The sequence below is a fragment of the Fukomys damarensis genome, unplaced genomic scaffold, assembly GCF_012274545.1.
Source record: "Fukomys damarensis isolate Sample0158 unplaced genomic scaffold, DMR_v1.0_HiC HiC_scaffold_2, whole genome shotgun sequence".
Lineage (NCBI taxonomy): Eukaryota > Metazoa > Chordata > Mammalia > Rodentia > Bathyergidae > Fukomys > Fukomys damarensis.
The window spans coordinates 46,687,185-46,712,914 of NW_022900914.1; the positions used below are offsets into that span (position 1 = coordinate 46,687,185).

At 49.9% G+C, this 25,730-nt stretch overlaps 1 protein-coding gene across 2 annotated transcripts in view; it reads left to right on the plus strand.

Annotated features, from left to right (window-relative positions):
* The first annotated feature begins 115 nt into the window (after nt 1–115).
* Nucleotides 116–25,730, plus strand: part of Atp6v1b1 (ATPase H+ transporting V1 subunit B1) — a 27,283-nt gene continuing 1,668 nt past the window's right edge. Inside the window, exons 1-14 of one of the 2 annotated variants that reach the window (XM_010609643.3) lie at nt 116–370; nt 7,671–7,726; nt 18,731–18,829; nt 19,024–19,117; nt 19,644–19,721; nt 20,597–20,736; nt 21,483–21,584; nt 22,166–22,263; nt 23,436–23,559; nt 23,780–23,930; nt 24,168–24,250; nt 24,996–25,100; nt 25,284–25,413; nt 25,503–25,728. In XM_010609643.3, the coding sequence (XP_010607945.1) occupies nt 253–370; nt 7,671–7,726; nt 18,731–18,829; nt 19,024–19,117; nt 19,644–19,721; nt 20,597–20,736; nt 21,483–21,584; nt 22,166–22,263; nt 23,436–23,559; nt 23,780–23,930; nt 24,168–24,250; nt 24,996–25,100; nt 25,284–25,413; nt 25,503–25,666 (1,542 nt within the window). In that variant the 5' untranslated portion in view covers nt 116–252 and the 3' untranslated portion in view covers nt 25,667–25,728. The remainder of the gene's footprint in view (nt 371–7,670; nt 7,727–18,730; nt 18,830–19,023; nt 19,118–19,643; nt 19,722–20,596; nt 20,737–21,482; nt 21,585–22,165; nt 22,264–23,435; nt 23,560–23,779; nt 23,931–24,167; nt 24,251–24,995; nt 25,101–25,283; nt 25,414–25,502; nt 25,729–25,730) is intronic. The other variant, XM_010609644.3, reaches the window with a different exon arrangement.

The following is a 25,730-nucleotide window of genomic DNA, read 5'->3' on the forward strand; positions in this document are numbered from 1 at the left end:
CCCCCAGCTCCCAGGTAGCCAGCTGCCTCCCAGGTCTGCACACCCTTCCTGTGGGGCAAGCTGCAGAGCTGAGCCAGCTTCCCTGTTTATCATCAGCCTGGGGGAGGAGTGGAAAGGGAGTGGGAGGAGAGGGGAGGAAGGGGAGGGGTGGCCGCAGGCTCGGGCTGGGCAGTGTGTTCCAGCTCCAGCTGGGCCTGAAGTCTTCCAGAAGCCACCAGCTTTCTCGGGCACCAACTCCTGCCGCCACGCACCATGGCTATGAAGGTAGACAACAGGCCCGGGGGGCTCCCCAGCAGTGGCTGTGACCCAGGGACAGCCCGAGAACACGTGCAGGCAGTCACCCGAAACTACATCACCCACCCCCGAATCAGTGAGTATGAGCCCGCAGCGGGTGAGGCAGGGTGGGCAGCCGTGGTGAGCTGCGGGCATGGGCTCTGAGGTCCCTCAGCCTTGCTTCTTGCCTCAGGAGAAAAGGAAGACCAGACCTAGGGACGCGGGAGCTCTCTGTCCAATGGGAGCGTCACAGCTGGGACAGTCTGTTTAAGGGGTCACCTGTGAAGGTGGAGGGGTGAAGGGCCCAGCCCAGGCTGACCCACAGGAGAGGGCTGGGGAGTAGCTGTCTTCACCCTGATTCTACTTCAGATACGAAGATCCAAGAGTGCTCCGACTGCCCCTGAGAGCCAGAGATCACAGATGTATCCATGCTCCCATGGGAACATGCGTGTGTGTGTGTGTGTGTGTGTGTGTGTGTGTGTGTGTGTGTGTGTAACGCGCACCACCCAGCAAGCCACTGTATGATAAAGTAGACTTGGAATGACGGGTGTGGCAATGTAGAATATGTGAGCATTCTCAGCTTGAGGAAATAGGTGACTGGTGTTAATGATGCACACTGAGTGGGCCTTCTAGGCCGGAGTGTCTGTACAGAAGCACCTAAGGGCTGAGCCGGGAGAATTCATTGAAGGGGAGGAAGCCTGAACACAGTGAAAATTGGTATGTGCTCACGTGTGATATGTGTGTATGTTCTTCGAGGGGAGCACATGTGAACTCCTGGCTGGACATGTCATGTCTGAGTGTGGCACTGTGTACAGTTAGGGTAAGGCAGTGTTGGGCACGGGAGCATGTACATGCCCAGGGATGCTGGGGTGTTTCCTTGTAAGCTTCCCAGGGCCTCCTGTGCCTGCCCTGCAGGGGTGGGCCACACACCAGGGCCTGGGTAGAAAACCTGCTGAGGTGCAGAGGATCAAAGGGACCCCCGTCTCCCTGTCCAAGGTCATTCTCCCTGGCATAACAGATTCTCAGATAGCTCAGCTTGTGGGAATAAACCAGCCTGGCCAGCCCCAGCTAAGCAGAACCAGAGGCTCCTTACAGGCCATGTGGGAGAGGGAAAGGAGCTCGATGCAGCCACCTCTTCTCCCTCCCTCCCTCCCTGGGCAGCTACCCAGTGCCACTCAATTGCTGATGAGGGCAACAGTGAACTCACTTCAGGGAGCAGAGCCTCCGGCTATGGAGTGTGAGGCACCTGCTGAGGCCTGAGACAGGTGCTGGGTGGAGTGCAGACCAGCTAAGGAGAAATGGAGCGAGTGGAGTGGGGTCAGGTTTCCCAAGGAGGCCCTGCAGGTCCTGTCTGTGGAGGTGGGAGGAGGATAGGAGCTCAGATTCCCCCAGCCCAAAGCTGGAGTTGCCAAGGACTGTAAATAAGCTGTGACCCGGCCCCAGTGGGTCCAGAGCCCAGGACTGGAGCCTGAGTGGGGAGTCAGACTCTTCCCATGCAGTAACTCACCTGTGCAGGCCAGCCCCGCCCCACCTGTGAGTACGGGAGAGGTTACTTTTGGGCAGGGTGTGGGGTCTGGACCTACAGGTTCTGTTTTCCTTTTTGGGAATATACCCTGGAAGGTATCCTCCAGGTACAGCCTCACCCCACCTGCCTTCCCCAGGCAGGACTGTGCAGGCCTGGAGCAGCTTCTAGCCAGTTCTCTCCCAGCCAGCTCCTTATTTACAGTCAACACCTGACAGGTTCCGAGCCAGGCTGGAACCCAGAAGTGACAGTGCCCCCAGGTTTGCAGGCCACATGATGGCTGCATGTGTCCCCCAACCTGGCCAGCAAGTTCACATCCTGCAGCTGACCCAGAGCCGAGGCTGGTGCAGGGGTCCAATGCCTTCACTTTGCTGCACAAGCCAGTGTCCTCAGAGGCTATACCAGGGGGCCAGCCTCCCTCTCACCCCATGTCTCCCATTCCCCTCTGACCTAAAGTGACTGAGGGGTGTTTCTGTCTTGGGGATGCAGACAGGCACAGAAACAGGGAAGATCCGGATATACTCTCTCTCCAGTTGCTAACCCTCCATAGGCTGGAAGGCAGACTAGTGCTTGTCCCTCTCTGGCCTCCTTCCCGAGACTCACCTCCTACCCTGGGACGCTGGCCAACTCTAGAGGCAGAGTTCTAGACCAGAGGGCCCAAGCCCAGGACTGTCTTGGCCATAGGAGATGAGCCCAGCACAGCTTGGGAAGATCTTTCTTCCCTTCCTAGAGGAGAGAAAAGCCAACACAATGGAGGCCAGAAAGTTGATGTTGTCATTGCAGTGGCAAAAAGAATTGTACAGAAAGGAGGAGCAGGGTAGAGTCAGGATGAAGATGAACACCAGTGAGGTTCACCCTGGAAAGAAGGACCCCTTCTCCTGCCTCTCCCAGAGCTAGAATTGCTCCCCAAGTGCTTGGTGGGGAGGACTGGCATGGAGATTCATAGGGTTGCTTGGGCAAAAAATACCAGGCTGGGGAGTGGGCATGGCCTTGGCAAATGTCCAGAGGATAAGGAGACAGCCGATTTGGAGCGATGGAGTCAGGTGAGATCACCCAGGAGCCTGAGTGCCAAAGCACTGGCTTGCCACCCAGCCTCAGTTTCCTCCGATGAAAGGCGATTCTAAGAAGCCCCGCTTCCAGCTCCTGCCCTCCCTCTCCTAATTTCCCCAGCTGGGAGGTTCTGACCGCTGCCCTGAGCTTGCCCCGACCCAGGCCTCCCAGGAGGGCGGCCCCTCAGCCCCTCCAGGGACGCTGCAGGTGTGGCCGGGCCGGCGCTAATTAGAGTGCTGTTTGGGACCCTGCTGAGCCTTTGACAGGGAAGGCAGCGGGGAGGTGGGGGCAGGGAGGCGGTCCACTGGCCTCCAGTCCAAAGTGCAGCCTAGTGTCAGCTAGGACAAGGGAAAGGGGTGACGAGCATGGTGGGGGGGATTGAGGGAGTGCCCCGCAGGTCATCTGAGCCAGCCTTCTGCTGGCAGCTCAGTACCCCCTTCTCCTCCAGGGTCAAGGAGGACCTCCAGGGCTGGGGGATGGCCATAATCCCTGAGTACTACAAGATGCTGTCCCGAACTGTGGCGTGGCTTGGGAAAAGTCAGCAGAATTTCTGGGCTTCAGTTTGCCTCTCTATGCAACAAACACAGTCAGAGTCTGGGGTGCGTGCAAACCAAAGGTCTGACTGCCAGTCAAGGGCATTTTTGCTACTTAGCCACTACTTTGCCAGTGTTCAAACTGGACAGCTCTAAGGAAAGATCTGGTCTAGTTTCAGAGGAGAGACACAGTTCCTCTGGGATATCATTCTGCAGGACCCAAGGGTGCAGACAAGGCTTTGAAGGCTGTGAGAAGTCCAGTGTTAACCAGGAACAGGCACACGAGTGTGCTTTCTGCGGAGAAGACTGAAGGCTGGGGAGTGATGTTGTCTACGAATCCCACCTAGAGCCAAGCACTAAGGCAGGGGAAGGCAGGGCCTAAAAGAGGCTGGTACACTAAGGCTCGGGACTTAGAGACCTCGTCTGCGTGGTCCCCGTGTGGGCTGGGCAGGGACAACCATCAGCCTGGACCTCAGAGAATAAAGAAGCCGGCGCCCAGAGGGCAGAGGGCTGGCAGGCCAGTTCGCCGCAGCCCCCCTCCTTCCGGAGCAACGCATTCACTAATCCGCACCCTCCACCGCCGTCGTCCCGTTCCCCTCTCCCCAGGTAGAGTTGCTGGACGTCGCAGTTAATGGGGCTTCCGCGTGACAGAAGCTGTGAAGTGGGGGGAGGAGGTGGGATTGGAAATGGTTCCCTGCAGCTTTCCCAGCCCCCCCACCGCCCTCTCTTCAAGACCACCCACCCTGTCTCTCTTCACCCCAGGTTCGCTGCTTCCTCCCCTATCTCAGCCCTTTGGTGGTCTGGCGTTTCTCTCTACGGAACAGCAAGATGCCAGCTTTTCCACACAGCTTTTACACCTGCGGCCTCTCCTGAGGCCCAACCTGTCCCTGGAGGCATAATACATTCCTCCTCTAAGTCCTGGGCTCACTGGCTGTACTGCTTTCCCCAGCCCTAACCCTAACAATCACAGCACTATGTGGACAGGAGACAGTGTGTGGCTGTAGGACAATTTTTGTTTCCTGCTGGAGAGGGTGATGCCCAGGCCTCTGCAGCCTCCCCTCCCTCTTTGGGTGGGGGACTCTATGCCTGCACCACCCCAGCATTAGACAGCCTCTTTCTAATCTTTTCCACCTTGTCTTCGGAGAAGCAGGCAGGAGCTAGGGGTGTGACCCCTCAAGCCAGGCAATAGGACCCTCTTTTGGTTTGGGGGCTGGAAAGTGGGGGCACAATCTGGTTCTGATGAGGGACATGGGGGTGAGCTGGAGGAACCAGTAAATGCTTCCCAGGATTCATCCACTAAATGCTTGTGGAGTGTCTGCCTTATCCTGCAGACAGAGGACACTGCTGCCCTCCTGGAGTCCATCAGTCAGTCTCCCTGAACCCAGAAGCCAGCTGGTGCTCACCACTGCAGTGCCCTCCTCTGTTCTCCCAGGGCCCTCAGGGAGGGAGGGAGCGGCACTTTCCCACCTCTGAGCTGCTCACCACAGCTACAAGTGCCCTTTCCCCACCCCCAGGGGGCTGGCTGGATAGCATCAGTTGGTGCTTGGGGCTGGCTCCAAAGGCCCTTCACAGCCAGGCACTATGGCGCATGCCTGTAATGCCAGCATCCTGGGAGGATGAGGCAAGAGAATCACAAGTTTGAGCCCAGCCTGGCAACTTCTTAGCAAGACTTTGTCTCAAAACTCAAAAAAAAAAAAAATGCATTTAAAAGGGGCTGGGAATATAGCTTACTGTGAGGCCCTAGGTTCAATTCCCAGTAGAGTGAAAAGAATAAGAAAAAGACAAAGACAAAGGAGGTGGGGGGAGAGGAAAGAGGAGGAGGAGAAGGAGAAGGAAAAAGAGAAGGAGAGGTAGAAGAAGAAGGGGAAGAAGAAGGAGGAGGAGGAGGAGAAGAAAAAGTAGACAGGGAGAAGAAAGAAAGTGATGGAGGGAGGGGCCTTCTGGCAAGGTGCTCCCTGCCCTAAGCACCCAGTCTGGCCTCTTGGCCCATCTCACTCACTCATCCTGTTCTTTCTCTTCTTAGCACCTACTACAGTTTGGAATTCTAATTTCTCTCTATCCTTCATTTTAGATTGCAGGCTCCATGTTTTATTTGCCACTTTTATTCACCTAGTACAAAGAAGGCATCCAATACACATGACAAATGTGGTCACTCATTCCTGCAGACCCAGCCATTGGAAGACTGGGGCAGGAGGATAACAAGTTCAAGCCCAGCCAGAGGAACATACCAAGACCCTGTCTCAGAATAAAAGTGTAGATAGTCCTGAGGTTATAGTTCAGTGGTGGAGCACTTGCCCAGCATGTGCAAGGCCTTGGGTTCAAGCCCCACCACGGGTGTGTGTGTGTGTGTGTGTGTGTGTGTGTGTGTGTGTGTGTGCTTGAAGAAAGTAAGGGAGGAAGGAAGGAAGGAAGCCGGTCACTCAGGGAAAGGGGAGTGGGAAAGCAGGAGCCAAGCTGCCTTCCCAGGAGCTTAGGGGTGGCCTGGAGGTGGGGCAAGGGACAGGGCAGGACCTCCCCAAAGAGGAGAGAGCCCCCCACCTTCAGTGGAATGTGCTGAGTCACTGCTGGATGTAGCAGTCCAAAGGCTCCTGCTGGCCTCCAGAGAAGGCAGGCCCCAGAAGCCAGAGTGGAGAGGGAGGAGGAGTGGGTGGAAGGTGGGAAAGAGAAAATCAATGGAGAATATGCTCATAAGAGCAGGTCTTGGAGAAGGAGTGGGGCTTAAGGAGTGTTTTTAAAGACGGAGATACCAGGGCTTGCTTGCTGGAAAGAGCACAGGGCTGGTGGGCCCTGGCCCTTCACCCCAGGAGGATTCATTCATCTCTAGGCCCTGGATCTGCATGCAGGGGAAAAGGCCCACCTAAGATAGAAGGTAGAACCTCCTTCACCGGATAGGGAGGAAGGAAAAAGGGTAGCTGGGGTAGAGGGGTTGAAGGTAGATTGAAGGCAGGGAACTGAGAGAGCACCAAAGACCAGCAGAACTGATCTTCTCGTGTTCTCCTTAAGGCCCGAAGTGTTTCAAACAGTCTTTATACTTAGAGGCCCTTTGCAGAGATCTGTGTAAAAATACCTTGCCGGCTCAGTCTGCCTGGGCCCTGTCCTGGTGAAAAAAACTTAGATCAGACAAAAACAAGGGGTTTGACCACAGAAGCCCAGACCGAGGAGACTTGGGCAAAGAGCCTTTGATTTTTCTTTGGCACTGGGCAGCTTGGGACCAGGCATGGTCAGAAGCTAGAGTAAGGCCACACCAGGAGCCAGAGTGGTCTCATGAGAAGTACAAGGGAGGGCCCCAGCCCTGGCTCTGCCATGACATCTGGGTAAGCTTTCCGTTTCAGAGCCCTGTCTCCCTGTCTTCCCTCTGAGGTCTGCCAGCTTGAGTGACCTAGCACCTGCCCATCTTACCTTGCCAAGTTCCTTCATCTCAAGTGTGGTGTTAAGGAGTAACACAAAAGAACTCAGAAAGGTTATGGTACCTCACTGCTGTGGGCAAGGACCATCCAAGGTCCCTAGCAAAGCCAAAACCAGGCTTCCTGGCTACCAGTCCATAGCTTCTTCTGTTGGGGCTAGCAAAGCTAATGTAGTCCCACCTGGGGAACTGTCTGTGGGTCTCTCTAACCATTAGGTCCGTGAACATTTCTTCCTGCTTCTTGTGTACTCCTCACCCCCCCACACCAGCTCCCAGTTAGCCGGGGAAGCCAGGATCCTCCCTGATGGGACCCTGCCTGGGCCTGGTGGGGAGAGCAGGCCCTGTTTGGTTTCTCTCAGGCAAGCCAGCACAGCCCCTTCTTTCCACCCACAATGCTCAATCAGTGTGGGGTTAATGGAAGGAAATGTGGGCCTGGGGAGGGGTAGAGGAGGGCACTTCTGGGCCACAGCTGGTGGCCAAAGGCCTTGGAGGGTGCATGAGGTGGGAATTGAGGCCAGTGGGAAAGCAGCATGGTGAAGAGAAGGGAATTCACCAACGGTGGGGGGGGGGCTCTGAGGAGGCCTCTTCCCTCACCAGCACCAGCCCTCCCCCAGCCTCCTGCAGGTGTCCCAGGCAGCAGGGGCCCTGTGGGCCAGGGCATGACCCTTACAGCAATGGTGGCTGGCCCTGTCACAGCTAATGACCCTGATGGCTAAGGGTAGAGAGGAGCTGGGGGCTGTGTAGAGGGAGAGAAGTCAGAGAAAGGATGCCTCTGTGTGTGTGTGTGTGTGTGTGTGTGTGTGTGTCCCTCTGTGTCCGTCCTAGAGCAGAATTTTCACAGGTGAAGGTGTGGGGTGAGACTCTGACGCCCTTCCTTCCCCTCCCCAAGCCTACAGGACCGTGTGCAGTGTCAATGGGCCCCTGGTGGTGCTGGACCAGGTCAAGGTAAGACTCCTCTGCTTCTTTCCAGGTCCCAAGCCAACCCCCAGAGCTCCCCTGGGTTTACTCTAAACTGCCCTGCCCCTGGGTGACCTGGAGGCCTGCCCTAGTCTTTCTCACCTGTCACCCACTCCTATACCCTCCTCTTTCTATGTCTCTAGCACCCCAGGTTTCCCCTTCCCCTTCGGCCACTGTACCTTGCATCTTCAGCGTGGAACGGAGGCGCCTGGTGGCCTCAGAGGCTGGGCTCTCTCTACCTTCGACTCCCAGTGGGGAGCAGGAGGCAGCATCCAGTCAGCACCAGCTAACACCTCTCCAGGGCTGGTGGTTTCCAAAGGCCTCTGGACCATCTCATTGTCAGACCAGCCACAGGGTGGGCAGTGGAGTGGGGTCATAGAGGGACACTGACTACCAGCCCCTGGAACTGGCAGACTCTGGCAGTACTTTGAGTCTTGGGCTGGGGGACTACAGAGTCCTATAGGGTCCCACAGAGATAGTGGGTCACTGCTCTCCTCCAGCTTCCTCCTCACCCCAGAAGAGCAAACTGGAAACTTGGGTGCTGCCTCAATGCCTCGTCCTGGACCCCACTCCACCAGGGCCCGGGTTCCCTCAGCTCTCGTGCCCTCCTGCTGTCTTGTTAGGGTGCTGGCCCGGGGTCCCTGCCTGTGCCCACTCATTTTCTTACCACCCGTAGCCATCAGGACCTGCTCCCCTTCACATCCCGTCTGCCTTCTCTGTGATGGCTCCTGCAGACCTTTCTGCTCACTCTTCTCTCTGGCCCTTTCCCAGTTGCAAACCCACCCGGGCTCTGGAGGGAGCTGCCAGCCGCGACCCCTCTGAGCCTTAGCACATACTTTCCCTCTGCCTCCTAGACTGGCAGTCCTCACTCCCCTTTCGCTCGTCCTGGTGCTGAGAGGTCACCTTCTCCCAGATGCCTCTCCCTGCCCCTGGACCCTGAGCCTTTTCCTGCTCTCCGCACTGCATCCATTCAGGCACCCTGGCCATAGTAGGCGCTCGGTATATGTGTACTCAAAGAATGAGTAAATCAACGAGATGAATGAATGCATGAGTGTTAGCGTGACCAGATACCGGCCTGTCAAAACCTGAGCCAGCTCTGTTAAAGAAACCATGCTAGGAAGCTGGGTGTGGTGGCGCACACCTGTAATCCCAGCACTTTGGAGGCTGAGGCAGGAGAATTGCCAGGAATTTGAGGCCATCCTGGACTACATAGTGAGTTCAAGTTCAGCCTGAACTTCATAGTGAGACCCTGTCTCAAAAAGCCGATAAAAGACAAAGAAAAAGATAATTCTGTTCTATGATGAACATTTGATTTGCCAAATTGGTTTAAAAAATTGATATATTTGTACTTAATTATTGCATAGAGCATTACAATTTAATACATGTATGTATACTATTGTTCAGTAGTCTAATTGGTATAGTATTCCCAACCCTTCAAGTATCATCTCTCAAAGTTTTTCTCTAGCTGTTTTGAACCACATAATGAAGATTCTTGTGTTAAACCCAGGTCTATCCACTTTTTTCTACTAACTCCCTGACAATACAAGACCAACAGCTTCAACACCACCTGGGAACTCGTTCGAAAGAACAATTCTGTGGGCTCCACTGCAGAATCAGAAATGCTGGGCCGGGGCCCAGAAGTCTGTTCTGCAGCCCTGCGGGTCTGACAGCCATCTATCCAGGATGGTAAATCCCAATTCCCACATTTATTAAGGCTAACAGGGCTGGCTTGAAGAGCATATCAGAAAAATGCATTATTATTCCCCTGAAAACAGCCAGTAATAGCTCTGCCTTATTAGCTATGCTAATAAGCCCCAGGAAACGTAAACAGTTGGGCCATCACTGCCCCGCCCCCACACTCATGCTCTGAGCCATACCCAGGGCAGTGTGGATAGCGGTACCTACGCAGGCGTTCATTTTCCAACTGTAGGATGGGGATGGACAAGGAAGCAGACAGACCGCGGAACTGTGGCTCTGTGATGATCTGATGCATCGCCAGGGACTCCTAGGTTTGCAGGGCAAAGAAAAGGATCGGTAGTACACAGCCTCATAAGTCCAGGGGAAGGGGAAGTCACTCCTCTGCAACCCAAGGCCCACAGCCCCTTTCCCTCTTCTAGAGTGGCGGGGTCATAGTGCTGCTATTCCGTCTCTACAGCGCCACCTTCTGCCTGTATTGAATGGCACAGGCAAATATTCTTCCTGCTTTCATTTTTCTCAAAAGAAAAAATGTGTTGGAAAGAATTTAATGCAGATCAGAAGTTCTTAGCTCAGGGCATTTGGCTCTCGAAACTGTAAGGAAAGCTTTGAAGGTATGCCTTTGGTTTTAGTTTTTGTTTTGGAGGGAGTTTTCAGTTTCATGTGATTTTCCAGGGTTTGTGACTCTGAAAGTGTATGTCTAATTTGTAGAGTGTAGAACCAACCCTCCTAGGTCAATCAACCACCCTATCTCTGATCTCAGAAGAGCACACATCTGCATATGCTCTCAACAGCTCACACACTAACACAGGTGCTCACACTCAGAATCTGGCTGACACCCACCTGGATGAAGGTATTCTAGAGAGAGTTCACTGGAGCAGGGCTTTTCAAACCTGAACTTCCAACAGATTTTTGGACTCCCTTGGCCAAAGTTCTGATGCAGCAGGGCTGCATGAGTTTGTTTGTTTGTTTTCCAGTACTGGAGATTGAACACCAGCCCTTTTTTATTATTTGAGACAGTGTCCAGGCTGAGCTTGAACTTGTGATCCTCCTGCCTCAGCCTCTCAGAATGTTGGGATTACAGGCCTGTACCAGCCACCCATGTCTACCTGGCTGAATATGCCTAGTGATGCACATGTTCCCCTGAGGACCCCATTTTGAGAGCCACTGCTCCAGAGCATCTCCTAGTTCCTATCTTCTGTGAGTCAAATAGCATTTGTAGTTGTTTGTGGATACAGCATTACCTTATTCGACACAGGAAGTTAGCACCACCTCATCCACCAGACTGGATTCTAAACATCTACAGCTGCTTTCAAATACTGGGTATCATCCTGAGCCAGTTTCCAAAAGAGAGTTTCCATGTTTCCCTGGCCGTTCATGGTAGAAGAAGCTGTGGAGGTGAGCGCCACCTTGCCCAAGTCCTAGCAGCCTTACTCAGGACTCCCAGTCCTCTCTGTACACAGGGCAGCTCTCCTGGGCGTGGCTCTTGCTGGATGAGAACTCAGGAAAACAGCGGGTGGCACTGAATGATCCTGCTTCCTGCAGTCTTCGTAGTAGCCAATAGGGGGAGTTGAAGGACCTGGCTTGCTCAATCTGGGAAACAGGGCTCCTTGGAGCATAAACTCACCGTTGCAGAGTGGAATTGTCCCCTGGACCCACAGCTCCGATAAGGAGGCCCTCCCCTCCCGGAAGAAGCACCCCCCCATATCCATAGAGCTCAGCTCGGCATTCTTTTCCTAAAGGGTCTCAGAATCTACGCGTTGCACTCCCGGCATGGTGTGATGAGCCTGGCAGTCCTGCACAGCCCTCGCCTCTCCCACCACCCTCTCTCACATAAAAATGCTCACTGTTCATCAGCCCAATGCCCAGTTTGATTGGGCCCATTGCCTGATTTCTTTCGAGGATCACTGTGGCCTGAGCTCTGTCCAGCAGTTTTCGTCCTGAAGTTAACAGCCCACCATCACCTCCAGTAGGGTGATAAACGCTGAGGCCATCGTCGGTGTCGGATTGAGGCAAACGGGGGGGGGGGGGCTCGACGGCGACAGAGTGACCGAGGAAGAAGAGCCAGAACTTTTAGCCATGGAGTTCTTTTCCCAGGCTCTCGCCTTTATTGCTCTTGGGCGCCTCTTGTGGCGAAGATCCGAGATGGCTGGGCATTAGCCGCTCAGCATTCTCAGGATAGGTCTCCCCTTGAGCGCCCACGCTCTGCAGGGCCTGGGGGGTACTTAGGGGAAGAACAGGGACATTTTCCTACCATCCTTTTCACAAGGCAAGAGGGTCAGCCAGTGTGGTCAGCAGAGGACGTGATGCTAGTAATGATGGTGGAGATTACCTCCGCAGTGCGTGTACATGTCTCCAATTTTTATTATCGTTTCACTACAAAAAATAACGCATGCTCCTTGTAACCAATGAAACAAAAAACACTTTAACACGTAAAGTTAATTACTCATCCCTGTGTCCTTTCTTCCCAGCCCCTTGATATAACTATGCAAAATCCTGCTAGGAGGATCGCACGTTGGAGGCCATGCTGGACAATGTAGTGAGACTGTCTCAAAATAAAAACAAAAATGGTTCTGAAAGTATCTTAGCGGTAGGGGGCCTCTTGGTTTGAGCTCCAGTATCCCACCAAAAAAAATCCTGCTGTGTCTGCTCCAACATAGGCAAACACATACAAGCTCAAGGATTACATTAGTGTTAGCCTTTCAGTGTTAAGAATTCCCTCCAACCGCCTGCCTTGCAAGCACAGGGACCCGAGTTCAATCCCCGGTACCAAAAAAAAATTCCTTCCGGGTCTGTAGATACACATGTTGCTTGTTCATAGCAGATTTATTCGATGCCATCATTGATAGATATTTGGCATGTGTTCAAGTTTTGCTGTTACTAACAGTACAGTGATATAGTCTATGCCTTTTATACAAATGCTTTTCTTACTATAGAATAGATCCCTGGAGAAATAGAATGGCTGGTTCAGAGCATTTTTATGTTTTTAATGTTTGGGTCCTGGGGCATCATGAATGCTAAGCACAAACTCTACCACTGATCCATATCCCCAGCACTGTCTTTATTTTTAAATAGACATGAGGATTTAGGGCAAGATTACCTGCTCAGAGGCTTGCAGTAATTCACTCTCCCACTTACAGGGCGTGAGAGAATTCACTTCTCTACAGCTTGTGGTTTTGTCTGTCTAGTGCCCAAAGACTAGTTCTGTCTTACTTCCATTTGCATTTCCCTGAAGGACAGAGAAATGCAGTTGTTTTTGTTTTTTTGTTTTTTTGTTTTTTTGTTTTTGGTACCGGGGATCAAACTTCGGACCTTGCACAAGGCAGGCGGCAGCAGAGTGTGGGCGCTCAAGGGGAGACCTATCCTGAGAATGCTGAGCGGCTAATGTATCTGTTTACCTTGTAGGTTTTGCTTCCTGCTCATGAAATCTCCCCATGCCCAGAGTTGTACATACACAATTTTGGAAGCTCATTTTTTATCCTCTGCAGCCCCTCTTCCGCCTCTTCATTTTATTTAAAGTATCTTTACCATACAGAAATTTGAAAATTTTACATAATCAAATATTTTTGTTGTTGTTTGTGGCTTCTGAATTTCTTATCTTGCTTAAAGACACCTCTCATCTGTCTTTTAGAAAGGAAAGAAGAAATGTTCTAAATTATTTTGGCTTTGTTTATATTCCTGGGGTGTATTTCTGTTTTTGGTGTGGTTGTCTTCTAAATAAACATCCAGTGACATTAGCACTATTTGTTCATTTTCCCTCTGTGAATTAATAGACCACATTTGCTCTATAACAGTTGTGTAAACTCTGGAAACTTTCTGGAATTTCCAGTTTGTCCCACTAATCCATTTATCAGGGCCTCATTTGGTTTACTGCTTGACATATGTAGTTTTATACAAAGATTTTTTTATTTTGTTTTGTTTGAGACAGGGTCTCACTATGTAGTTGAGACTGACCTAGAACTCACTATGTAGTCCAGGCTGGTCTCGAATTCTCAGCAATCCTCCTGCCTCAGCCTCCCGAGTGCTGGGATTATAGGCATGCACCACCATGCCCAGCTAGAAAGATTTTTTAAATAGTAAATTTGAGTGTCTGTTTAGGCAGATTCCCTATCTTTGATCTTTTCCATAACTGCTTTTGGCTATTCCCAAACATTTTTTTTGAAATATAGTATTATTTTAATTAAAGTCCAAAAGAAAGAATAACCCATGGGGATGGATTTAATTTATATACTTTTTAAAGGATTCATAATTTTATGATAGTAAATCATTCTTACCTTAGATGAAAATATTGTTCTCCATTTGTTCTGGGCTTGTTTTACACTCTCCAGTAAAGAGTTAATTTTTTTTCTTGCACCTTTCTTATTATATGTATTGCCATTTATTTTATGAGGCTCAGCTCTGCGTGGATGGAATTTTTTCTCTGCTGCCTCATCTAACTGCTTATCGCTGGCATGGAAAAATACTGATTTTATACATTTATCTTGTGAACAGCCAAGTTCTTTTATTCATCCTGTTGTTTTTGTGTGTGTGAGTGTGTGTGTTTTTGTTAACCAGAGCCTCAAGTTTTTCTAGATTTGCAATATCTCCTGCAATAGAGGAATTACATCTCTTTTTACATTGGCATACTTTCATTTTGAAACAGTTTTGATGGCAGGGGTTGAGACAGGGTCTCACTATGTAGTTGAGACTGACCTGGGAATCACTGTGTAGCCCAGGCTGGCCTCAGACTCACAGCAATCTTCCTTCCTCAGCCTCCTGAGTGCTGGGATTACAGGCGTGCAGCACCACACACCCGGCTCAGTTTTGATTTTATACAAAAATATCGTTCAAGGACAATCCATACACCCAACTGTTAATGTTTTCTTCCACTTGTTCTGTCATTTTCTCAGTGTTGTGGGTATATGTGTGTACATAATTTGCTTCTGCATCTTTGGAGGGTGAATTATGCCCAAATACTCCATGGTGTATTTCCAAAAAATAAAGCTCTTCTCTTTCATATTTTCTTAGCCATAGTAGAGTTATTAATTTCAGAAATTTACACTAATATGTTACTGTACTTACCACCCATATTCCAGTTTATCAGCTGCCCTATAAAGTCTTCTGTAGCATTTTTTCCTCTCCAGTATAGAATCCAGCCTAGAGTCTTGTATTTTGTTTAAGCGTTATGTCTGCTTAGCTTCCTACAGTCTGGAGCATTTGACAGTCTTTCATTGACATTTTCAAAGAATACAGTCTCCTCCCACTGCTACTCTGTTTTTTGTTTGTTTGTTTGTTTTGTTTTTGAGATAGAACATTCTTCATCTGTGTTTATTGGTTAATTTTAAATTTTGTTTTACTGTATAAACTAAGACTTCTAAAACAACACTAACAATGAGACACGGGTATCTCTGTTAATTTTTATCTGAAATGAAAATGGCTTTAGCATTTTAGCCTTTCCAAGGGTATTCACATTGGTTTGATAGTGTTAAAGTAGTTTCGTCTCTGTTTAACATAGTATTGTATAAGAAACAGTAGCTTCTAAATTTTATCAAAGTCTTTCAGTATCTATTCACATAAACACACTAAGGTGTTTTTCATTTAGTTTTTGTTGGCACATTCCCTATTATTCTGAGTTATATTGTCAAATATTGACAAATTCTCTGATGCTGATTGCTCTAGCCTTGCACTCTTGGAATAAACCCTTGCTTATTTTTTTAATACACTTTTTGATTAGACTAATAGTTAAATTAGAGTTTCTGCACTCAAAAATTAGTCCATAATTTTCTTTTTATTATTACATTGGATCTGAGGATTAAGGAGCTTTCCATTTGATAGCTTTATTTTCTTCTAATCTTCATTCATTTCATTTTTCTGTTATTGCTTCTTTAGTCTGTTCTTATTCCTGGTTGGCTGCTCCAGTGCAGTGATGAATAGGATGACAGCAGGTAGTCTTGTTTCACTTCTAATTTTAAAAGGCATGCTTTTTGCCTTGAAAATACTTTATGCTTTGAAAATGATATGTTCTATATGTTTTTTAAATGATGCTCATTTTGGGATTAAGAAATTTCTCTCTGTAAAAAAAGAAAGACATTTCCTTCTTACTCTTGTTTTTATTTTCTTTTTAAAATTTATTTTGTTGTTGTTGTTGTTTTTGAGACATGGTCTCACTATGTAGTAGAGACTGACATGGAACTCACTATGTAGCCCAGGCTGGTCTCAAACTCACAGTGATCCTCCTGCCTCAGCCTCCCAAGTGCTGGGATTATAGGTGTGTGCCACCAAGCCCGGCTTATTCTTGTTTTTAAAGATTTTATTCTATTGTAATCATGAACAATTTTAATGCTTCTTTCAAAAATTTGAGATAATATGAATTTCTAATCCTTTAATATATTAATAAGATGAACAGTATTAATAGACTTTCTAATATTAGAGTAACCTTGCATTCCTGGGAGAGCCCCGAATTTTTTATTTTATATTTATGAATAGGCATTTATCTTCACTTTTATTTTTTAATTTTTTTCCTTTTATTATTTTAGTTTGTAATTTGGCCTTTTTTTATACATTGCTGTATTTGGTTTGCTAATATTTATTTGAGGATTTTGGCATCCATGCTCATGAGTACGATTGTCTACAATTTTCTTGTAATTGTTTTGTTTAGATGCCAAAGTTATACTTGCCTCCTAAAATGAATTAAATACAACACCTTTCCTTCCAGGGTTTTGAAAATTAATTCAGATTGACTCTTTATACCGCTAGTGTAACTCTCTGAGTCTGGAGCACGTATGTGGGAAGGCGTTACACTATTTATTCATGTCTTAAGATTACAGGATCACTCTGGCTTTCTGTTAATTTTATTTGGTTTTGGTTTGAGCTATATTCTTCTAGGATTTTACTCTCTAAATTCTTAAATATGTGACATAAAGTTGTTCATTCTTCCTTTTGTTATCTCTTTAATATTATTAGTATAACTGGTTGTGCTGCTTTTATTCCAACAATTACTTATTCAAGACTTTTCTTTTTTCTTGATCAATTTGCCTATTTGACTAATTTATTAGACTTTTCAAAGAACCAGTTTGGCTTTCTTGGTCTCTGTTATATACGTACTTGTCTTTTGTTTTAATAATTTTGTTCCTTTATTAAACTTTTTGTGGGGTTTTTATGTTATTCTCTTTTTAAATTTTTTAATTTGCATAGTTTTAAGCTTCTTCAACCTTTTTTCTTTTCTGATATATCTTTAAAGTTTTAAACATATCACACATACGTTGATACATATATTCATTTTATAGGGCTGAATGTTTTCTAATTCTGTAAGACCTGCTATACTTAGAATGCTTTTATTCCCCAATGTACGAGGTTTTTCTCTCTTGTATAAATTTCTCACTCACATTGATTATGATCAGAGAACACAGTACTGCTTTATGCATTCTGTAGGTGCTGGTGTGAAGTGATGTTCTTTCCATTGTTTTCTATATAATCTGTCCTTTGGTTTTGATTGCTTCTGCTTTAGTGAAAGGAATAATTTAGAGGAGAACTTTAATCTTCCAGAATATGAGCAGTTTGGGGGGCTGCAGGTTGTCCTTTTTTATTATTGCTTTTTGTTGGATTGAGATTATGTCTCCCTGGGTGTGGTGGCTCCCACCGGTGATCCCAGCACTCTGGGAGGCTGAGGCAAAGGATTGCAAATTTGAACCCAGCAGGGGCAGTTTCATAATTTAGCAAGACCCTCTCTCAAAAGAACAAAACAATAACAAGGCTGGGGATGAAGCCTCTGGGTTCAATCTCCAGTAACCAAAAAATGAATAAATAAAAGGCTTATTCTCTGATGTGAATCAGCCACGTGGAATGCTGTGCGCTCACTCCAGGTACTGGGTTCTGAGCAGAAGGGCAGGGACAGGACTTAGCTCTCTGGGAAAAGAGCACTAAACCCGTGTTGGGGGTGACAGTGTTGTTGACAACACACTCCTTCAGCCCAGCTTCTTCGCCACGCTCACATCCTCCCTAGACACTGGTAAAGGCTGGGACGCTGTGGTCCCCAGAATGTGTGCAGACAGCGGGGCTCACTGCCTACCTGTTGATGTGCCCTGGAGAGATATCCTAGTGGGATTTTATATATTTTTCCTGGTGGGATTTTAAAAATTGAATTATAATTCACATGTCATAAATTCAGCCTCTTTTGGCAATTATGCATAATGCCGCTGCTATCATTCACGGACAGGTGTTTATGTGGATACAGGCTTTTTTCTCTCACGTACATTCCCAGGAGTGAAAATGCTGTGGTCAGATGGCAACTCTCTGTTTAACGTTTCGAGAAACTGCCAGACTGTTTTCTTTTTTTTTACCCCCACTACTGGGAATTGAACTCAGGACCTTGCACTTGCAAGGCAGCTGTGGTGGAGGGAGCTAAATCCCCAGCCCCGCTGGTCTGCTCTCTAAAGCGGCTGCCCCATTTTACATGCCCACCTCCAGCAGTTCCAGTAGTTTCAAATTTCTCCATCCCCTTGATAATATTTATTATCATCTGCCTTGTTTATTATACCGATCTTAGTGGGGTGAAGTGGCATCTCATCATGATTTTGATTTGAATTTCCCTAATCATTAATGATGTCCAGCATCTTACGTACTTACTGGCCATTTGTATATCTTCTTTGGAGAAATGTCTTTTTAAATCTTTTGCACAAATCTTTTTGATTGCCAGGCTGTAAAAATTATTAAATATTCTGTATATTAGCTGTATTTTCTAAATTCCAGAGCCCCTAATCTATTACATGCGAATCAATCCCAGCCCCATGCTTAGGATCTGTCTTTCTCCTAGTGCCTAAGCAGAAAAAAGCATTTTACCAGTGTGTTTCCTATTAGTCCACACAAGCCACGAGACCTAGATGGCCACAGTAGCTGCTCCACTTTGCATGCCAGGCAACATGCTAAAGGATTTACATGTATTTTCTCATATCCTGACCATGACGGTCCTGTGAAGTACACATTATCATCATCTTCATTTTAAAGATAGAAAACGAAGGCTCACTAGTTACTGACTTAAGTGCTTAACAAGTTACTTAAGTCTAAAATATCTCACACCTAAGTGAGAGAGCTTTAATTGTAATCTGGTTTTCCAACTCGAAATTCCAGGCTCCTAACCATCCAGGGATATTTCATTCCAAACTGAATCCAAACATCCACTTCCCAGCTCCTCAAGTTCATTTCCACAAGTGTCTGGGCACAAAAGTGTGGACAGCAACGTGAGACTGGAGCGAAGGAGAACGAGGGAGGTGACATAGCTTTGCCTCTGGTCTCACTGGGACTCTGGGCTGCTCTCCCCAGTTTGCCCAGTATGCTGAGATCGTCAACTTCACCCTGCCCGACGGAACTCAGAGGAGTGGCCAAGTGCTTGAGGTGGCTGGGACCAAGGCTATTGTTCAGGTAAGTGGCATCAGTGAGATGTTGGCCAAGTGAAAAACTTAGTAAGTCCGTAAAGTTTCCCATACTTTCTTACCAATTCTGAAGGTGGTAAATTACCTATTTCCCTGTAAACGCCCTACCCAGAGCTGGGCACAAAGAGTGCCTAGAATGGGAAGCCCTATTCTCTCCAGCAAGCCCCTCATCTTGTCCCATAGGTGTTTGAAGGAACCTCTGGGATCGATTCCCAGAAGACCACCTGTGAGTTCACAGGGGACATTCTACGGACTCCAGTGTCAGAGGACATGTTGGGTAAGGCACAAGCGGTGTGGGGGGTGCTCCTCTGCCTTTCTGTCCTGGCTTCTCCAACCAAACTCTAGCTCACCACCTGGTCATGGACTTGTGTGTCTGTCTTTCCTGTGAGCTTTCTGAGGACAGAGGTTATATCTTGTCTCCTTAGTTCCCAACCCTAGCTCAGGCCCTGATAGAGAGCAAGTGTTCAATAATGAGAAAAGCAGGTTCAGTAAGCTACAAGTACAGTAACTGGGGGTCAGGACGGTGAAGCCCTGTGTGTCCCCACATGGATCTTAGGACCTTCCATACCTGGCCTGATCACCCCCCACCTTTTTCAAGTCCCACAATCTCTCTATTGGAACCACTGTCTAGGGTAAATGTCGCTAGGAGAGTAAAGAACTCTCTGGGGTAGGTGAGGGCTGGACAGGACAGGGGTGTGGGGCAGTGCAGGAATTGGAGGGATGAGAGCTGGTGGTGGTGTGAGAGCAGTAAGGGACTCAGGGGTGGCCCTGAGCATCCACATACACCCCCTGTCCACCCTCAGGTCGGATTTTCAATGGCTCCGGCAAACCTATTGACAAAGGGCCTGTGGTCATGGCAGAGGATTTTCTGGACATCAATGGTGAGTGACCAGAGACCCTGGGTGGCTTTCAGGACCCAGACTCCAATTCCTTCCCATCTTCAGGCAGCATTCTGCCACCCTGTCCTTGGAAGTTGAGCCCAGACACAGACCACCAGCCATTGCTCACCCCAGGGCTGGTCAGAATAAGGGACAAATCAGGTGGGATATGAGGGCAGGAAAGGCCTCCCTGTCCCCAAATATTCCACTAAACCAGGACAGTGCCTCCGCACTCTATGTCCACCCTTTGTAAAATGGTATCATAGCTGTACAGTGTTCTGTGTGCTCCCACAAGGTCCCTGTCCCCATCCTGAGTGCTTCCCTGGGGTGGTTTGCAGCAGTAGACTCAGGCCCTCTTAGGATCTCACCCATTCAAGTGGGCGCTTCCTCCATCCTCCATCTCTAGCCCATCCACTTACTGAGGGAATGACGGAGGCCACTGAAGCCCATGACTTGCTTAAGACCACGAAGCAAGTCGGTGGCAGCACTCAGAACACCCGCCTGATCAGAAAGGCAGTTTGTGAGTCACCCTCAGGTCCTCTGGCACCCTGCCCATAGATACTGAGCATGGTTGCCTTGCTCCAAGCAGGAGCACATCCTGAGCGCCTGCCACCTACTTTCTGTGCACTAGGGCAGTGCTGTCCAAGGTAGCATTGGACCTGCGGTTATTGAAACTTAAACCAGTTCAAATGAGAGACATTTGCATTTCCAAATCACATTTTATGTGCGCAATGACTGCATGTGGCTGGGGCCACACTGGGCAACACATCCTCCCTCATCCCAGGGAGTGGGAACAGTGCTGCTGTACAGTCTGGGCAGGGCTGGGAGGACAGGAAAGGGAGAACCCCTGAGCATGCCTCCATGGTTGCCCCTTCCAGGCCAGCCCATCAACCCTCATGACCGAATCTACCCTGAGGAGATGATTCAGACGGGCATTTCTCCAATCGATGTCATGAACAGCATTGCCCGTGGTCAGAAGATCCCCATCTTCTCAGCAGCTGGGCTCCCCCACAATGAGGTGAGACCTGTGATTCCAGCAAGCACTGCCAAAGGACAGAGACAGCAGAGGCCCCGGCACCTGTGCCCAACACGGGGTGTGGGGTCACCTGTATTCAGACTGGCACTCAGGACTCACAGGCTGTCTTCCATGTCTCCCAGCAGGCCTTCCAGCTGCCTTCAATGAGCAGGGCACACACAGGCTCTTGGGTGGCCCCCAAAGTTGAAGGCCCTACTCAGCAGAGCTTGTTTGTCCTTGTACTCATGTTCCCTGGCCTGCATCTACTCCATCACCATCACCAAGCTCAGATAGTCCGTTCCTTTCCCAGCAGCTGGCATAACAAGATTTCTACCTCCCCTACTATTCCTGAATGTAGCTCACCTCAAAATGGTCCGAATAATCAGAAGGCATAAGTGCCTCTACTCTTGCAAACATGCATGTGTACACACAAACACATCCTGGCTTGGAGACTGTGTCTGGTAGCTCCACACATTGCAAGCTGGGGGCATCTCTGTGCCCATAAAACTGTGAGAGGGACAGGGGTTCTGAAAGGCCTGACTGCCCTAAGCAGAGTTGCCATTTGGAACTACTTGTGACTCTGCCCTTCTCAAGACAGGCACCCTCCGCCTGCACCTCACCAGCCTTGAATAGCCCCGACCAAAGGCCTGGGTAGCAGGACAGATTGGAAGTTTTCTCTGTCCCGCTCCTCAGTGGGGTGGATGCTGGGCTCTGCTCTAACAGCTGCCTCCCAATGCACTCTGCCTCAGATTGCAGCCCAGATCTGCCGTCAGGCTGGGCTGGTGAAGAAATCCAAAGCTGTGCTGGATTATCACGATGACAACTTCGCCATCGTCTTTGCAGCCATGGGGGTAAGAGAGCCACCTGGGCCCATTGGCAAGTTGTAGAATCTGTGAGCCGCAGTTCTGCCTCTCTTGGGCTCTGGCACAGCCAGATGTGATGAGTGAGTCATGGTCCTTCTTCTTGAGAAGCCATTTGAGTCCATGCCAGTCTGCATGACTGAAGCATGAGGATGGGCTCTGTGATGGGGCAACACGTCCCTCAAGGCATCCCCCAGCCACAGAAGCTATACAATAGGCCAAGGGTGGTCTAGAGGAGGAAAGGAAACTTGGGGAAACAACACAGCTTCATGGGATGCCAAAAACCCTCAGCAGGCCCAAAGGAAGGACTGGGAGTGGGCAGGGCAGCAGCTGGCCAAGGGAGGTACAAGGTTGGCACTTGAGCAGAGACTGACCTGAACAAGTCTAAACCTCTCTGGAGGCTCTGATGAGGTCTTCTCAAGTCCCAGGCTCACCTTAGTGACTGCAGTGCCTTTGCCCAAGCAACTGTTAGCCAGTCAATCCACAGGCTTTCCTGAGGTCAGTTGGGAGGGTCCAGGCCCTGCCCGCAGGCTGCAGGGCCCCACCTCCAGCCCTCCCCTCCCTGTGTCCAGGTGAATATGGAGACAGCCAGGTTCTTCAAGTCTGACTTCGAACAGAATGGAACTATGGGGAATGTCTGCCTCTTCCTGAACTTGGCCAACGACCCCACGTGAGCCCTCCCTGATGCCCAGACTGCTGGTGGGGGAAGGCCCTATCTCCCAGCAAGACCAGGGTACCAGGGCTCACAGCATCCCAGAATCACAGCCATAGGCCAGGGCTAAGAGAACAACTGGGAAACTGAGGCCTGAAAAGGGCTAGGAGTGGCCCATGGAGAGATAGTGGGAGCCTGGGCCAGGGAAGTAGCTCAGTGCATGCACCTGCCTCACAAGTGCAAGGTCCTGAGTTCAATCCCTGGTACCAGGAAAAAACAGAAAACAAAAGACAGTGGGAGCCAGACCACAACTGCACCTCCAGTCTGAAGCCCCTCTCCCCTTCCCATGACCTTCATTCAGGCACTGTCTTAAATCAGGGCTCTTCGTCCCTGGGTCACCTCCACAGCATCACCACTAAAGAGATCACTTCCTTAAACCATTCATTTAGAAAAATGTTATCCCAAAAATTTAGAAAATGGGAGTTTAAATCTGGGAAGTCAGATGGATGAGAGACAAAGTTCTAATGAACTATCCTGGGTATTGAGGGTACTCCAAAATCTAAGGAACAGAATTGTGCAGGCAGTTATGGCTTCAGCAAGGGGAAGATCTACAGGCCCAGAGGTGGGGACTGAGACAGCCTGGAGCCAGAGCAGGATGTTCAGAAGAGTCAAAGTGGGAAGGGAAGGAAGCTTCATGTGGGCCACGCACACTAAGTGTGCTCCTCAGAAGTGGGAGCAATAGTGAGCAGAGACAGTTCTGAGGGCAGAGAAAGTGTGTCCAGCTGACTCAAAAAAATGCAGGGTGCCCTGGAGTGAGAGGGAGCAGAAGCAGGTGCTTATGCCTTTACCCGGCCCCCAGTATGATCAGCCAGAGTCCTTCACCTTCAGCCCATGGGGACAAGGCCATAGTCAGCCTCACCAAACACTCCTGACCCTCTCCCACCCAACTTCCCTTCTGGTCTCAGCCTCTGTCTCCTGCCCTCCTCCACTCTGGCAAGACAGGGGGCTGTCAGACTCGTTCCCAGGAACCAGGCCCTGACCTGGGGTCTGAGGAAGGGGCCCATCTCACCCATTTCCCTGCCACAAGCACAAACCAGCTTCCTAGTCCACCTCGCACTCAGCTCTGGGGCTATTGTGGGGCTCAGGCCTGGGTGTCCAGGCTCTGAACACCAGCCATGCCTCTCTTCCAGGATCGAGCGGATCATCACCCCACGCCTGGCACTGACCACTGCCGAGTTCCTCGCCTACCAATGTGAGAAGCACGTGCTGGTCATACTGACAGACATGAGCTCCTATGCAGAGGCCTTGCGGGAGGTGAGCCGGCCGGCAAGGCATGTCAAATTCTTCCCTGCCTTCCCCAAGGCTAGAGTTTCTGGGGGTCTCCTTGAAAACAGAGGGAAGCTGTCCACCCAGGCCTGCCGTGGGATTCAGTCACAACCCAGCTATTCCTCTTCTGTCCCCGACCTCATTCTTCACTCTCCCGAATGTCAGTCTCTCAGCACCTTTCTCACCTCAGTGCCTGTGGGTATTGCAGGTCTCAGCTGCCAGAGAGGAAGTGCCTGGGCGCCGAGGGTTCCCGGGATACATGTACACAGACCTGGCCACCATCTACGAGCGGGCAGGCCGTGTGGAGGGCCGAGGAGGATCCATCACGCAGATCCCCATCCTCACCATGCCCAATGACGGTAGCCTTCCCCGCAGCCCCCAGCCCTGAGAATTCCCATCTCCTTTCCTACCCAGAAACTTAGACTGTGCTGCTTTGCAGAGATGTGCAGTAGTTCTGGTCCTCCATCGGGGTAAACACTACCCTTTCCTTCATCTGCCCCACCCCATTCGTCTTTTTAGGGGACTAGAACCGGGTGGCCCTGAGTGGGTGGAGACCTGGGCCCCATCCACACTGAGACCAGTGCATTTTCCTGCAGATATCACTCACCCCATCCCAGACTTGACAGGCTTCATCACTGAGGGACAGATCTACGTGGACAGACAGCTACATAACAGACAGGTACTACTCCCTCTCTCTGCCATCTGTTCTCACCCCCAAAGACAGAATCACAGGGGTCCACCAGCCCCTGGACCTGAATGAGGAGCAGCCAGCTGAGGCTCACCCTACCCAAGAGACACACGCCTGGGGAGGCTATGTGGTTCCGAGTCTAGGTAGAGCCCAACCCACCTGCTGTGGGAATCTGAGAAAATAACCCCATCTTTTTGAGCCCAGGCAGGATTCCTCCTCCATGAGATGGAAATGACACTACTGCATTGTGGGGATAAAATAAACTGGCATATAAGAAGTATCCAGAAGATAATAGATACTAAATAAATACTAATTCTCTTTCCTTTACAGTTATTTGCTTTGGTGAACAGAAAAGAAGGGGTAACTAATACAGACTGTGAATAATGTCCCAGTGCCAGAAAATGTGTCTGTCTTGTCCACAGGTTAATAGCTAGCCCCATGACTTTTTCTTCTTTTCAGGTTGTTTCTTTGCAACTTCTGTTAAGTTTCAACTGGATTTTTTTTTTTTTTGTCCAAATAGTCAAGCATTTTGAAGGAGTCCCCACTGCCAATAACCTGTCTAGGGCCACGCGTCCAGACACCTGGCCCAGAACTTCTGGGAGATGGGGCTGGCAGCTGCCTTCTCTGTAAGATGAATGAGTACAGCTCTCCTGAGAACCGCAGAGGAGGAGACAGGCAGTGCCGGCAGGAAAGAAAGCTTGGACTCGGTGTCTGCCACTCCTTTCTCCACCCCTAGGTTTACCCCCCTATCAACGTGCTCCCTTCTCTGTCTCGACTGATGAAGTCCGCCATTGGGGAGGGCATGACCAGAAAGGACCACGGAGATGTCTCCAACCAGCTGGTAAGGGAGAGAGGGTCAGGGCTGGTGGCTTATCTAGACTCAGAAGCTGGAGGTTTGAGCCTCAGGCCGGACGACAAGCTTTTCTCCTGGCAAAATTCCTTGCTAAAGAGGAGTCCCCAGCCCAGCCAGGATGGGGGCCAGTGGGCTCGCACGGCGAAGACGATGCCTCTGCTCCATTCGCAGTATGCCTGCTACGCCATCGGGAAGGACGTGCAGGCCATGAAGGCGGTGGTGGGGGAGGAGGCGCTCACCTCCGAGGACCTGCTCTACCTGGAGTTTCTGCAGAAGTTCGAGAAGAACTTCATCAACCAGGGTGAGGCGCGTCGGGGGCACGGAGGCGGTAACCTCTTCCCCCTCTTCCCGCACCACACCCGGAGCCCTAATATTTCTGCTCGGTCCCAGGCCCCTACGAGAACCGCTCGGTGTTCGAGTCTCTGGACCTGGGCTGGAAGCTGCTGCGAATCTTCCCCAAGGAGATGCTGAAGCGCATCCCGCAGAGCGTGCTCGATGAGTTCTACTCCCGCGAGGGGGCGCCGCAGGACTCCGCGTCCTACACTGCGCTCTAGGCCCGCGCGTGCTGTCGCCCCTGCCCTCCGTGCCCACCGTTGCCCACCCCTCCTCTTGCCACCA